The sequence below is a fragment of the Olea europaea genome, unplaced genomic scaffold, assembly GCF_002742605.1.
Source record: "Olea europaea var. sylvestris unplaced genomic scaffold, O_europaea_v1 scaffold622, whole genome shotgun sequence".
NCBI lineage: Eukaryota > Viridiplantae > Streptophyta > Magnoliopsida > Lamiales > Oleaceae > Olea > Olea europaea.
In genome coordinates, this window is record NW_019264576.1 from 319,710 (window position 1) to 336,029 (window position 16,320).

Genomic DNA, 16,320 nt, shown 5'->3' on the forward strand with positions numbered 1-16,320 from the left:
TTCTTTAAAGGGTATTTTTGTCTAGTTAATGTTCAAATAACATTTACATAACAGTAAAGTTTTCTTACAATATTAGAATCTCTTTCAGTCCTTTCTCTTTCTCATGAACTCTTTTGTATGTATAAGAGGATGGGATCTGTATGAAGAAGATGTGCATTGAGTGGTTGCTAATCGTGTCCTGCACAAAGGCAGTGTTATTTATTGTTTGCCTATAATTTGGAGATATTGCTCTAATCAATTGCAGTTGCTGCCAGATGATATTGAGTGGCATTTTATTAGTAATTTGTAGAGCAATATATTGAACTGATTATTTTTTTGACAGCTTATTCTTACCAAATAGAGCCTTTTTGGATTTGAGTATAAAGAAGTAAACTTTACTATCTTTTGTTTTGAGATAGGTTTCGAAGAGTAGCGGTGTTAGTTCCTATATATTGAGCTTCAGTAAAACTTATATAATGATTTCGTTGGAGTCTTTTTATTTTATCTGTATTTAATAATCAGGTGTCAAAAACTCTTATGTTGGTTTGGGAATGTGGACTTGATTATCAATATATAATTGAATTTTTTTTATTTGAAAAGTTAACTCCACTCTTTACAGTTGTTTAGCTTTCTCATTCTGAATGTGTCCTTTTCCGTTAAGAACGTGTGTTCAATGATTGAGTTAGAATTTTATTAAGACTATAATATTAGTACATAAGAAAAATTTATCAATGACTTTCTTCCATTCAAGATTTGTAGAAACGTAGAAGTTGGAAGCGGATTTAGGATCAAAACATTAATACAAATAAAGAATGTTCTTCTCCAGCTTTCTTTTTAACCAGTTCAATCTCTTCTTCCTTTCTCAATCTATCAGCCAAGTTCTCTTCATTCTCCCTCAGTCTCCTTTTTCTCTCATCATCACTAGCCTTATAATTTCTCTTTTTTCCATAGCCATAATCATTATCATGCTCTTGTTCCCCAACTTCCCACTTATGTTACTTTTTCAAAAGTGAAATTATCTCATCAACAGTATTTGTCACTTTTTTGAATTTTTGTTACTTTTTTTCTGTCACTTCTAATTTATAGGATGTTGTGTTCTTAAAATGAAAATATGTGCTATGTTTAATTAATAGAAATGAAATATAATCACAAAGAGAAAAAAAAAAAAAAATCAACCGCCCCTAGATCCATTCTAAAAGATAAACAAGTGAAGATAAGAAATGGGAACAATGGACTACCCTAATCAATATTGAAAATACAGGTAACTACCCTAAAAACTGCACAGAGCACATTGTAGAGTTGACAGTGTGTGCATTGGCTCCTGCAAAAGTCAGAATCTAAGGTCGCACATGGTGGTTTTCCATGGTTGGTGGTAGTGGCGAGAGATGATAGGGCGTAGATCAGTTAGGTAATGCAGATCGATGGTGGTGTATGATCCCATACATGACTATATGTAAATGTTTATCCGTTTTGTTACTTTTTTGAATTTACGACACTTTTTTGAGTGTTTGTTATTTTTTTTGAGTTTTTGTCACTTTTTTGAATAGCGTGTCACTTCTTTTTTTTTCACTTTTTGAGGAACAAACATAACTTTTTAATAAAAGTGACATTGTATGTCATTTTTTAATAAAAAAAAAGTGACACTTAGCTTTATACAGAACTTTTTACTTCCCAAATTTTTTTATATGATAAATGGGTTGGCTAAGTTAGTAGATGATGGTGGTGGTGACTCGACTTAAAGATGGGTGTTTTTTCAATGAAATGATTTATAGATACATGGCGGTGAACCAAAAAAGAGGGATGATGGTTATGTCACTTTATTGAACAGATTCCAATGTTTTAATTAATGTTTTGTCACTTTTTTTTAGCGTGTCAACTTTTTAAATTTCCGTCACTTTTTATTAATGTTTATCACTTTTTCCATAATTTCCTAGAAATTTTTATCATTTTTCTGAGTGACAAACATCACCATTTAATAAAAGTGACATTGTATATTGTTTTTCAATAAAAAGAGTGACGCTAGACATTAAAAAGTGACATTTAATTTTATACAATTTTTTTTTTACTTCTAAAATACTTTTCATATGATTTTTTAAAAGATCCTTATTTTAGGGGTATTTTAGTAAGTTGTCCTTTTTTTTGTGTATTTCTCCTTTGCTTATAAGTTTCGAAATTAGTATTGAGGAGTCCTTAGTTTTTATACATGGGCAGATATTTTGTCAACATAAGCATGAAGTTCCCATTCTACCACTCATTTTGGACACCATTTATTTCTATATACACGATAGAAAAAAAAATTATATTCACACACACATATAGAAGCGAAGGATCAATAGCAACTTTTCACAAGTTGAGAGATTAAAAAATTGTTAAATAGATTTTCGTAAGATAAATGACACCGCTTACAGAAATTACAACCAAAAGATGAGGGTATGTGACTAGTCAAGTTCATTCATTTGAAGACATTTAACTTTCAATATTTCGTAAGAATTAAGCAAGACTTTCATATATAAAGAATGATCTAACGAGTATCGATACTCATCTTCTATTAATCACAGGTGACAAAAATATATTAATTTATTGGTGGATAAAAAATTTAATTCATTATTGTAGCCTTAACCCTAATATTCTCTATTCAAAACAGCAATTGTTCACAGTTAACTAATATTAAGCACAACAAACTGAAACCAATGGCATCGACTTGGGCAAGACGATTTCTTCTGCAGCAGGAATAGAACTCGCGAGGTGCTGTTCATTGTTGCAATGACAATGAAATATGTAGCATGGAAGGGAAAAACGCGACTTGTTGCAACAAGTGTGTGGAGTTGGCATATGTTGTGTTATTCCATCACGAGTGTACAATATCGAACAAGTAGTATAATAGATCTTTGAGTCCTAATTGTCGTTCCCATAAGGACTGTACTTTAGAATTTAATCAAATTTTTTCTAACGAATATTCGACAAAAGCAAACAAATGACTTGTATGTTTTGATTTTTAATCTAAATACGTAAACGCACACAAAGATTGATTTAAAAATTAAATAATAACAATTTCACATATTGATCACTTTTAAATCTTAAATCAAGATTCACAATCTACCGTACTATCCAGTCGAATACTCCTATTTTATTCAATTTATCCTTCTTAAGTTCTCATTGAACCTATTTAACTAATTTAATTGCATATTTCTATGCGAATCAATTTTAGTTAAACGAAATCTTGGTTCTAAAAACTAAAAATTCATTTTATAACCGCAATAATCAATATAGGAATCCCTACATGTTATACCGATTTATCGAATTTCACTATATGGTCTAAATTCTGAACTCAACTCTCGATTCATAAAAAGATTCACAAAATTATCAAATTAGTGATCAAGTAATTCAATGCATTAAACCTATAGTAAAATCAACACATGAAAGATAAAAGACCAAGAATCTTGAATAAAAGAAATAAAGAGTTTGAAAGATTACTTGTTTGTCCTAATATTAAATTTAAATATTCATGATACTGGAAGCAAAATCAAATATTTACATTAAGCACATTATTGAATATTGAATTGAGATATAGAAAAGATGATGAATCTTGCACCAAGTTCTCTTCTTGCCTCCAATCTTGATTTCAAAACCTAGATCTTGGTTTCTTTCTTTCATTCCTTTTGATTTTCTCTTTAAATCTCACGTTGTATATTGTGCCTCAAAAATATCAATGACTTGTATTTATATTCCTCCTCACATTGGTGTTGAGTGTAGGGTCTTTTATGGGCTTCAATCCGGGCCAAATTGTGCCCTAATTGCATAACCGGCACAGTGCCTAGGCGCCATGAAGAAAGAACCTGTAGCGCCCAGGCGCTGCCTTTTTGCTCTAAATTGCTCCTTTTCATGAATTGTAGCGCCTCGGTGCTATAAGTGCAGTGCCTCGACACTGTCTTTCTGTTCCAAATTTTTCGATTTTAGCTTCTTTGTCCACTTTAGTACCTTTTTTTACTATGATTTTCCTAATCTTCAAAACAATACTAACAAATACATAAAAACATTCGATACTCATAAGATCTAGCAAATAATCAAGTTAAAATTATATAAAACTCGTGATTAAAACACACTCACCAAATACACTCAAACTTAACCGTTTGCTAGTCTTCGAGCAAACAAACACATCGAAAAAGAAATCACTAACGGATGATATATACACAAACAATTAGTTAGATAGCTTGTCTTTTTGGCTCAGTATTAAGAATATTATATCACATTTATGAACGGTGTCAAAATCACAACGCAAGAACCAAACTTCCATTTAGTCAATGCAAAGTAGGTGTGTGTGTGTGTGTGTGTGTGTGTGAAGGATCAAGTGTAATACCGTACATTCACAAGTTGATTCACTTTCCATCCCTCAATGGTCTATTCTTTTCTTTCTTCGCTCGCGAGATTTACACGTTCCCAAACTTATTTTCTTTTATTCTCTTACCATGGTGTAATTCTAGAGTTTAGTTTCACTTATGATTTCTTCACACCACTCTCTAATTTGGTTTAGTTCAACCGACAACGTTAACAATTTATTCATATGATGATTCTCCCAATTTATGAGCGTTTCAACAATCTAGTTTATATTAAGTGATTCAAACCCACTAGTTATCTAGGCCTCTAAAATCAGTTCTTTTGCGCTCTTATATAATTTTCTCTCCCCTCTCTTATTTTACCCAGTTTTGACCTCATCCGAGTTTCCTGTTCTTGACTCCTGTAGTGAGTGTTAGGTCTATAGCTCCCCGATTTTTGAATATCAAAGGGTACCAGGTTTCAAAAGACCCCTACAGACTTAATAATTTGAGTAAAAAGGGCGTAGGCGTGAGGCGTAACTGAATAAATGCAATGCTTATTTTCTATAAAATGGAAGCAAAATTTACAAGGGTTAGATTCTTAGCATTCGGTCATCACCAAACTTATAACAGAAAGTGAGAGACACTCAACACAATCTTTTTCACAAGTATGGAATCACCACAATTTTAAATTATTTCTTTCACAGGTTAGAACGTCCCAAATTATAATGTAGACGATTAAAGGGTGTTGGAAATCATGAGTTAAGGGATTAAGCACTTAAGTCATCTCTTTAGCCTACGCATATGAACAATGTTCCTATACGACGCAAAACTTAATGTTTGTGCATAAATATTGTACCACTTCATATAGATAAGAAGAAAATTCAATTAAAGCATATGATCCATTCACAATCCACGAACTAATACATGCTCTCACGCTATTCATCATAGCCGACAAAACTATCTAACTCAGACAAGCATGATTTTTTTTACAAAATGTAATCATATCACACAAGCACACAAACACAAAAGTACTGAACAATTGATAAAGGCAATTAACAACTCATAATTACCATTGTCCTAATGAAATGGATATGGGTTGGCTTTCTAATCATGTTGCTCTAGGGATGTCAAACTGGCCGAGCGGCTCGTCAGCTCGGTCACTCGTGGGCTTGTCAAAAAATATGAATTTTTTTAAAAAAAAATGTCCAAAATGTGTAAATTTACCCAAAAAAAAAAAATCGGTCGTGAGCTCGTGGGCCGAGACGAGCTTCCACAAGCCATGAGCTCAGCTTGTCACGAGCCCGAGCCAAGCTCGTGGGTTAAAGGTCCGAGTCGGGCTCGGGCTCATGGGTTAAAGGGCCGAGTTGGCTCAGTGCGGCCCATTGCCATCACTATGTTTCTCACACACTTGAAAATCTTTCTACAAGCTACACAACAAGAATGTCACGACAATGAAATAAACAATCCGAAAACTAAACACTGAGTAATAAGAAAGGGTAGAGATTGGGTTGCCTCTCAAGAAGCGCTTCTTTAAAGTCATTAACTTGACTTGTAGTCGTAATTGATTATGGTAGCTCGAACCAAATTATGTTGTCTTACACTTTGTGCAATTCTCATTTATGCACCCTTTCTTTGTCTTCATATTTTGATATTTCCATTTTTATCTCTACCAAAAAGTCCATCAAAATTTTATTTTCTATTCTGGCAGCTTTGTTAATCAAATGGTTCTTCTTTATCGATTTTACAACAATTTTCAACCGAAGCATACAATCCTATGCATCAATTTGAACTTTCTAGCCTATGGTGCATTTAATGTTTTTATAAAGAATAGCCACCCTATTGTTTAAACCGACAAGATTTGACATTTACTTATTACAAAGGTCACATCAATTATTCCAAAAGGATTTCATTCATAAATTTAGAATCCTCATGTGTAGGTTGTCAATTGCTATAGTAGGGCTTCAACTTTGACTTTTGTTGAGCTTCATAACTACAGCTGACAAATGCGCTTATCTTCGGGGCTTTGTCTTCACCTGCTTCAATGAGTATGGCTTCGGCACTTCGGATCTATAGACTCCAATGGTTCAAGTGGCTTCATCATAAGGGCTTCAGTGGGTCGGCAACTTGGAGACTATATGACGAGGCGTAACAGTATGTATGCAAGTGGTATTTGTACGCCATCATAAATATATATGGGCAATCGAAATTTTTTTATCTTTTAATGGCAAAGTTAAAAATATTTCATCATTGTCCATGTCCTGTATGGCCTAATTTCGATAGTGAAAATTGTTTGCAGTGAATCATATTCATGTTCTTAAATTGGATGCTATGTCTATCATCATTTTCTAAATGTGGATATCATTACATGTTTGGCAAGATCAAACAATTACCTATAATACAAATTAATTTATTAAGGTACTAAACGGGGACGGTGCTTGTGGCTAACTGTAATATAGACGAGTTCTAAGCTCGGTGGTAATGAACCTTCTATTGTTTTAAATTTTTTTCTTTTTTTTTTTTAGATAATTAGCCATAGTACTTGTTTTCTTTAACAAATTCCACAATGATGCATTTTACAATTTAAAGATTTTTACTTAGGGCCAGTTCAGTAGTAATTTGGAAAATTGATTTTTAGATCGTTATGAGAAAATTGGGGGCCACCTGTGAGAAAAGAAGTCAAAAATTACGGTTGAAATAATGAAATAACGGTCAATAAATCAATTTTTTTTGGGTGAAAAATCACTCCCAAACTAGGCCTTAAACCTAATTAAGATTTTTCAAAAAGTAACTCAATTGCAATTTTCTTACTAGATCCAAGCATCAAGTCCCACCAAACCAAAACTTAACATTACGGAAAAACCACCAACTCACCACTACCATTGACAGGCAACCTAAACCATCAACTTCGGCACGGACGACAATTACGTATCTTCAGTGACACTGATCAGATCTGTGAAAAGTATTATGAGAATTTGCTCATATTTGAAAATAGATCAAAGGTTCCTATTGAAATATTGACACGACTTGGTGCTCAATTTCAAATTTGTAGATGATGGTGATTGATTTACTGGGAGTCAAGTTTTTTGTTGTTATCGGTGATAGTGGACGTAGATGGTGGATTCGAATATGTGGACGATGATGATAGAATCAAAAGTAGCACATTATGTTACCTATTACGAAATGTTGTGACATGGTATTTTACTTGTGTTAAGATGTTGAATTTTAATCACATGTTGCATCTAGTAAGTTAGCAGTTTAAAACGTTGATTTTTTAATAACAAGTAATACATTATGCTACTTTTATATGAGCAAGTTTGAAATATTGAGTTTTGAGGACAAGTGACATAATATGTAATCTTTAGTGACTAGACTACAATGAAAAACAAAACGCTATTTATCAATTTTTTCGTCTCCTCAGTATTCTTTCCCATCAATTTTTTAGGGTGGTAACAGTGTTCTATTTCGATGAGTCTGTCGATAATTTTTTTTTTCTTTTTACATTATATATATATCGACGAGACAAATCCCATACACAATTGTGTGTGGCATTTACCTGTAGTTACTTGTTAGTAATTGTCGTTAGCATCGTCGTCGAAGGAAAAAGGGGACCTATGGGGTTAGTCTCCCGAGATTTTTGAATTTCTTATTTTTTTTATGCTATTTTCTTTTTCACTTTTTTGTTTTTTGCTTTTTTGTTTTTTGTTTTTTTTTTTTTTGTTTTTTTTGTTTTTTTGTTTTTGTTTTTTGGTGAGGTAAGTGCGAAATTATCCTCCACCAGACTTTTGAAAGAAGGGAAAATTGTGTTGTCATCTATCTTGACCAATTTATGAAAGCTTTGAAAATCCTAACCAGCTTAGAGAATCATTGTAGGGAAAATTACATGGTATCAGGTACTTAAAGACCACAATTCAAAAATCAGGGACCAAGTTTTATTGTGCACAAATCAGGTTTTGACATATAATATGAACCCTAATTTTATTTCCACCCACTTTTATTTCATTCTCACACTCGCACTCTCACTCTTCCTTTCCATCTTCATCCTCTGTTAGATGATACTGTCACCGCCGTTGGAGCATCCGTCGCCGGAGATCAACCTCATTTCACTTCGCTGTCGCCAGCACGTTGCTACTGGAATGAAGAGATCGGAGCCTGCGACGAAGGGTTCGATATGAAATTCCTTCGATTAGCAGGGGAAGAATTCACAAACCATGTTTTAAGTATGCACACTTCAAAATTAAAATGGTTAAGTTTAATTATGCAAAAATCAGGTTTTTATGTAATTAATTAAAAATATTTAATATTTAAATATAATAAAAGTCACAGTTACGCAATTATGGTCACAAATCTCCAATTATAGGTCACAAATTTTTTCTTGGTCACAAATCAAAATTTTGTTGGTCACAGATTTTTTCGTGGTCGCAAATCAAAAATTTTATAGGTTACAGTCATCATTGTTCGCAGATTAAAAAATTATAGGTCATAGATTGTTTATTAATCACATATTTTCGAATTTGTTGGTCCCAATTATCAAATTTTAAGGTCACATTGGTCACAGGTCAAACAGTAGGTCACATATAGACCCGATCCTGGGGCTAGGCCAGTGAGGCCCGCGCCTCAGGCCCAAGACCATTAAGGGGCCTATTTTTTGACCTAATTTTTTTTTTTTAAATAATATGAGCCAGCCTAAAACTAATTATCCAACAACCCACAATCCATTTACCCTAAAATTCCAACCCAACTTATATATCCAAATCCAATATCACAACCCATTTACCCAAATTCCCAAAATTTGAAATATGAATTATACGATTTAGGGCTGCTCTTCTCGACGTTGACGTGCTCTGGTGCTCATCTAAGTGTCTATGTCTTCTCCGTTTGCTCGTCGCGCCGTCCGGTCACTCGACTCACCACAGTCCACCTCAGCCCAGGCCCTTCACGGTAAAAGCGCCACCTACTTTCGGCAATCGGTACGACCACGGACCAACAGCAGCAATTCGCCCCTCACATCCTGTAATTTTACTTGGGTATCATTTATTTCTATTGGACAGAAATGCTCTGTTAAACGATGTCGTATTTATCACTCTAGCATTACTAGTATAAAATTCCCACACCGCTCACTTTTTAGTTTAAGAAATTCTTAAACTTAGTTTCAGACCGAATCAGACGGAGAAGCTGCTGAAACACAAACTGAAACTCTAGAGAAAGACCCTGCAATTGGATTTTTTTGTTCATTGTTTTATTTTTAATTGCAATTAGATTTTTCTGTTCATTGTTTTATTTTTAATTGCAATTGGATTTTTTTTGTACTACTGAATTGTTGTACTTTCTGAACATTTTTCCTATAAAAACTTTTTTCCATTTCACTCCTGATACTGGACATGTTAGTTAACTGGAGTTGGATGGGGCTTCTATTGTAGTTTTGATAACTTGTTTCGTTGTTCTTTTAATTGATTAAAAGATGCATTCTTGAAATAAAAATTGTTTAGATTATAAATACATTATTTGAATGAAATTGATGAAAGTTGTTATAGTTGATTTGTTGCAAGATAGTTGAAAAATGGGGATTCATAACACACAAGATAGTTACTGGTGCACTTGTTGGAGGACCTGATGCTTATGACAACTTTGTTGATCAGAGAGACAATTACGAGCAAACTGAGCCTGCTACCTACAACAATGCCCCCCCTTATGGGCTTATTAGCAAGGCTACACGGTGGTCATGACGGATACAACTAGCTACTTTCAGGTACATTTAGTTCAATGACTTCGGTCTTTGCAAATTTGAAGTTTTGTCTAGTGTTTACTCACAGGATTTGAATAATTATGAATTTTTTATTTAGTGGAACTTCCTACGCTTAAACCAGTTAATACTCAGCCGAAAGCAACCCCAAAACCCAAAGTAACTCCAACACTAGGTAACATTCTGCTGCTTCATGAAGGTGGTTCATTTTAACTTTCATTCTTTGAATTGGAATATTAGACACTGGGGAATCGGATTGACCTAATAATATATTCCTATTATGGGAGTCAGTTTTGGGGTGTGAGAGGCTTGAGGAGAACCTTGTACACTACTCCCTTGTAGTGAATACCTGCCGCAGAAACTAGCTGTAAATCCATTTGTTTCGGTTGCTTTGATTTTCATTGGTATTATGCATGTTGATTTTAAGAGATGTCTCTGTCTCAATTTGTAGGGGTCATTGTGAATGCACTTGGAGCTATTATTAAAATTTTTAAAATTGCGATCGGCTTACTCCTAGTTCAGAAAATGGGATCATTCTCAATGGTGTAATTCCACAATTTTCATCAAAATTTCACTTCTCAAGTAAGTAATGACTTGCCCTGACTTGTTATTGAAGATATTGGAAATGTTTGAAGTCTTGTCGGCTTATATGATTGTTTATTGTACGATGAACAATTGCACAAGCGCACGTAGTAACTATATTTGAAACTATAATTGTGAGATGATTGAGATATTGTGTAATTGTTTCTTAGATTTATCATTGAACATTAGATATTCACTCCTATACTATGCCTCATAAACATGAGTCTGGTGCTCAAAAGAGGAAAAGGAAACGAAATGAAATTGCATTAATTCAAAGTCAAGCAGAGGATATTAACTAACAAGTACTTCAAAAGCAACAATGTGAATATGTTGAATGAGGATGAAGTGGAGATTCAACATGCCCATGTTAATGAAGTAGATGATAAGGATGAAGAAGTGAGTCAACCTACCGATGTTAATGAAGTAGATAATAAGGAAGAAGAAGTGATGAAACCCGCCTCTAATAATGAAGAAGATGATAAGGAAGAAGAGGGTTGCTTTTCTCTAAATTTGGATGATCCCGGGAATTGGAAAACTATTGATCAAAAAATAAGGGATTACTTAGTTGAAAGTGGTCTAAAAAGAGTTGATGATATCTCGTTTCTGAAAGACTATACAAATAGACATTTCGATTCTTCACAATATAAGCGATTGCTACCAAATGAGAAAATAGTTGATAGAAGATGCTAGTATATTCAGTGTCTATGGATAGGATCTTCTGCTTTTGTTGCAAGTTGTTTAAAACACCAATAAATGTGACCAAAGTTGGCGAACTAAGTAATGGTGGATTCAACGATTGGCATAATTTGTATCGATCTATTAAAAGTCATGAAGGAAATGAGGAGCATTTACGTTACATGACTAGCTGGATTAAATTGGAAAATAGGTTTCGAACAAAAACTACAATTGATAAAAGCGTTTAATTGTTTATTGATGCTGAAAGAGAACATTGGAGACATGTATTAACAAGGATAATTGCTATTGTGAAAAGACTTGCGAAAAACATATTGTCATTTCGAGGAGATGATGAGAGGCTACATGTTGAGAACAATGGCCTATTTTTACAAATTGTGGAAATGGTTAGTGAATTTGATCCAGTAATGCAAGAGCACCTTCGGCGGGCTAAAGCAAGAGAGATTCAACATACATATATTGGCAAAAAAATTCAAAATGAGTTGATACAGTTGTTGGCTAATGAGGTGAGAAGTTCAATTGTAAAGAAAGTTAAACATGCAAAATATTTCGCAGTTATACTTGATTGTACTCCAAATGCAAGTCACGAGGAGCAAATGTCTTTAATTGTACGATTTATAGATGATTCGGCAAACTTACCTACAGTTGAAGAACATTGGCTAAAATTTTTGAAGGTAGATGACACAACAGGACTTGGACATGTAACCGAGCTTCAAAAGGCTTTGATAAAAATTGATCTCGATATGGATGACATTAGAGGGCAAAGATATGACAACGAATCTAACATGAGCGGGAAGCACAAAGGTGTGCAAAGAAGAGTTCATGAAATGAATCCCCGAGCTTTCTATACTCCATGTGGAGCTCATAGTCTAAATCTACCATTATGTGATATGATGAACTGTTGTTCCAAGGCTGTATCCTTCTTCGGAGTGATACAACGCATCTACACATTTTTTCCTCTTCTACCAAGCGATGGAAAATTTTCAAAGATAATGTACAAGGGTTGACAGTGAAGCCATTGTCACAAACACGTTGGGAAAGTCATGTTGAAAGTGTGAAGCCTATAATGAAGCAAACTGCACAGATAAGAGATGCATTACTTGATTTGGTAGAAAGTAATGAAAATCCTAAAGTGAAGAATGAAGCTGAGTCGTTAACAACACATGAACTTCAAAATTTTGAGTTTTTACTTAGCATGATAATCTGGTACAGATTGTTGCATGCTGTCAATATTGTGAGTAAATTTCTTCAAACCAAATCCATGGATATTGATCATGCTATCGATCTCTTGCAAGGACTTGTTTCATTTCTTGAATAATACGGAGAAATTGGATTTGCTATTGCCAACGATGAAGCGACAAAAAAGGCAAGCAAAATGAAAATTGAAGCTGTATTTATAGAAAAACGCATAATTTGAAGAAAAACAATTTGATAAAAGCGGTAGTGATGAGGTAAAGCAATCAGCAGAAGAATCTTTTAGAGTTGAGTACTTTATTTTTATAATTGATCAAGATCCATCTTCTCTGAGAACACGATTTGAACAATTCAAATAATAAGATGACACGTTTGGATTTTTGTTTAATTTGAAGAAGTTAAGGGGTGCAACTTTTTCAAGTTTGTTGAACTCTTGTATGAATCTTGAGAAATATCTTCAACATGATGGGCATTCGGACATCGGTAGGATGATTTATGTTCGGAGTTACAAGTCTTGAGGTGTTATATACCAAGTGAAGCAACGAAAACAATTGAATTGCTACAATATTTGAAGACATTGGATGTTTGTTTTCCAAATACTTATATTGTTTACCAAATTTTGTTAACCATATCGATTACAGTTGCATCTGTGGAAAGAAGTTTCTCGAAATTAAAGTTGATTAAGACCTATCTCTGATCAACTATGTCGCAAGAAAAATTAAACGAGTTAGCTATGTTATCAATAGAGAAAGAAATGGTTGAGCAGCTAAATTATTCAGATTTGATTGATGTTTTTGCCTCGAAAACAGTAAGAGGAATAGTATTTAACTAATTGTTTCAAACATTGTTAGTTTTGATAGTTTATAATATAAATCTTTTCTATAATATATTTGGTTGTTGTTTTAATGTTAGTTTTTCAAGTTAGTTATTGGTCACATAATACATCGTTGAATTTTGCATTTACGTTGATTTCACCGGGGGGCCTAATTTACAGATTTCGCCTCAGGCCCCGAGAATCATAGGACCGGCTCTGGTCACATACCACCACCACCCTCACTCCATCACTATCACCGCTATCGCCACTACCACCGCTACTGCCAAAATTTTCACCACCACATCCAATCAATTGTTAACAAAAACCTGGGCAATCAACTCTACCAGCTCTCCAACCACCAACCACCACTTCCATCGCCGTAAAAAACCACAACAACCGCCACCACCAAATACAATAACAATACCTATGCACAATCTCACAACCGTTCCACCCAAAATCACTACTGCCAACAACCACCGCCAACAACGCCACCATCCTACACAGCCACTGTCAGGGCACTACCACCACCACTAGAGCCACTGCACACGAACTGGCAGAACACAAATCGAAAAAAACTCAACCACTCACTGCCTAACCATACCATCAGCAACACCACCGCACAATCGCACACACCACCACCCGTCAAATCCACCAACGATCAAAACCATGAAAAAAATCAAGCAGAGCCGCGAGCAGTGGCGTTCACAGCAAATCGTCGAAAAACTGTTCACAGCACATCTACCTCATAAACCATCGGCCACAGCAAATCGTCGGAGAAACACCGCTAATCGAAGGAATTTCAGATCGAAGCCTTCGTCACAGGCTCCGATCTCTTCATTCCAGTAACAACGTGCAAGCGACGGCGAAGTGAAATGAGGTTGATCTCCGACGAAGGATGCTCCAACGGCGGTGACGGCATCATCTAAAAGAGGATGAAGATGGAAAGGAAGAGTGAGAGTGCGAGTGTGAGAATGAAATAAAAGTGGGTGGAAATAAAATTAGGATTCATATTATATGTCAAAACCTGATTTGTGCACAATGAAACTTGGTCCCTGGCTTTTGAATTGTGGTCTTTAAGTACCTGGTACCATGTAATTTTCCCTCCTATAAAACTCAAACTTGACATACACTTGGCATCTTTAACTTTTCCTCCATACATATTTAGAGTTTGTTTGGTTTGGATTAATCTGATTTTAATCTTTATTAAAGTCAAACAATCAATATTAACCGCATATTTCACGAGTCCCACAATCTTATACTCACAAATTTCAAAAACTTCTATCACCATCTACTTAAAAATCTAATTTTAATTCCCATCAAACACCGTCTTAGGGTTCATTTGGTATAATTCGGTTAAACTATCTTCTTCTTCTTTTGCAAGATTGGGATTTAATATAGTGAAATAAAGTTCTTATCAAAGATTTTATTCAGAAAAGTCATGTTACATGGTTTGTGTCATTGAAAAATTACATAGCATGTTGCACACTTTTACTTAAAATGTCACACACAATCAATTTCTAATAGAACAATACATCTTTGGCTAAGCTTTCAATTTGCTTATAAGAATTTCTTTTAGATGTTAATTTATTTTGTATTGTATTAAATGTGAATTAAGTTTTCATGATCGAGAAAATGACATCATGCCCTTGTTTGAGCCCCATTTTTTTAAAAATTCATTTTCAATCATATATTTTTCAGTAAAATAATAATACACCAAAATTCAAAACGTTTTCTTAATTTTTAACCATACATTCTCCATCAATCACTAGTTGAAAATGTATTCTTTTCTCTTAAAATGGGGTTCAAACAAGGACTATATGTTACTTTTTAAAAAGTAGCATACATCACTTTAATTAAAAAGTATTGATTTTTACAGTATTTTGTACTTTCAAAACATTTCATATAATTGTTGAGAAAAACAAATCCTGATTTTAGGAGTATTTCGATAACTTGGCCTAGTTATTTTTCTAGAGTGGCCTTTCTTCTAATCACTTGGGGTTAGTTTCGATGTCAAATTGCGGGTCAATTCAAATCGGGCAAGATATGGTTCCAACAGGCAACATTCAAATTTCAAATATTAGAAAGAAAAGCAATAAAAACTCTTAGGGCGTGTTCTCTTTGTCGTTTTTCGGCCATTTTCTGTTTTCGATTTTTCAAAACAGTGAAAACGTGTTCTCTTTCCCGTTTTCGAAAACGAATTTTCAAAAATGAAAAAAAAAATGTAAAGAAAACACAAAACGACATTTTTTTCATTTTGGGCATTTTCAGTACAAAACTCGAAAAAATTGAAAATACGGGAAATGGTTTCAAAATGACAAAAAGAATGCATTTTCAACAATTTCAAAACAAGCACTCTAAATACAAATTCCAAAATGAATTCAAAATTCAAAACTACAAAATGAAACACGAAGAGAACAGCCCTTTAACGTTTGGAGAATCCGCCCGTTATATAAGCTTGAAAGTGTCAAATTAAAGCGAACGAACGATTAAAAATATTTAAGTAAAAATATAAAATTTTGAGGTGGACTGGCCGAATGTTAAATCGTACCTTGTTTTTGAACGGTTTCTTATTTTTCGGCTTTAACGTTTGGAGAATCCGCCCGTTATATAAGCTTGAAAGTGTCAAATTAAAGCGAACGAACGATTAAAAATATTTAAGTAAAAATATAAAATTTTGAGGTGGACTGGCCGAATGTTAAATCGTACCTTGTTTTTGAACGGTTTCTTATTTTTCGGCTTTTCATATATAAATCATGTCGATTCCAATTTTTCCAGTTGAATTGTCCAGACAATTCTGGTTTCAAAATATTGAAATTTCTATTGAATGTAGAGAAAAGGTCTTAGGATTTCCAATATTATTGCTAATTCCTGTTCTCATTTTTTTTCTCCTTGCATCTAATCACGATTTTAGCAAAATTACAACGTTGATTGAAAAGATTTGAGCTACCAAAAAAAAAAAATAATAATAATAATAATAATAATAATAATAATAATAATAATAA

At 33.9% G+C, this 16,320-nt stretch overlaps 1 protein-coding gene across 1 annotated transcript; it reads left to right on the forward strand.

Moving 5' to 3' along the window:
• Positions 1-10,944: 10,944 nt before the first annotated feature.
• Positions 10,945-12,628, forward strand: LOC111389803 (zinc finger MYM-type protein 1-like). The gene is made up of 4 exons (XM_023014780.1): positions 10,945-11,013; positions 11,352-11,503; positions 11,561-12,114; positions 12,222-12,628. Exons 1-4 carry the CDS (start codon positions 10,945-10,947, stop codon positions 12,626-12,628), a joined length of 1,182 nt encoding a protein of 393 aa, XP_022870548.1.
• Positions 12,629-16,320: the final 3,692 nt, after the last annotated feature.

Coding starts and splice junctions, on each gene's coding strand:
- LOC111389803 (XM_023014780.1), top strand. CDS start 10,945: ATGTTGAATGAGGATGAAGTGGAGATTCAACATGCCCATGTTAATGAA. Junction 11,014..11,351: donor TAGATGATAAGGATGAAGAA/GTGAGTCAACCT, acceptor TTTTGTTGCAAG/TTGTTTAAAACACCAATAAA. Junction 12,115..12,221: donor CATGAGCGGGAAGCACAAAG/GTGTGCAAAGAA, acceptor TGTTGTTCCAAG/GCTGTATCCTTCTTCGGAGT.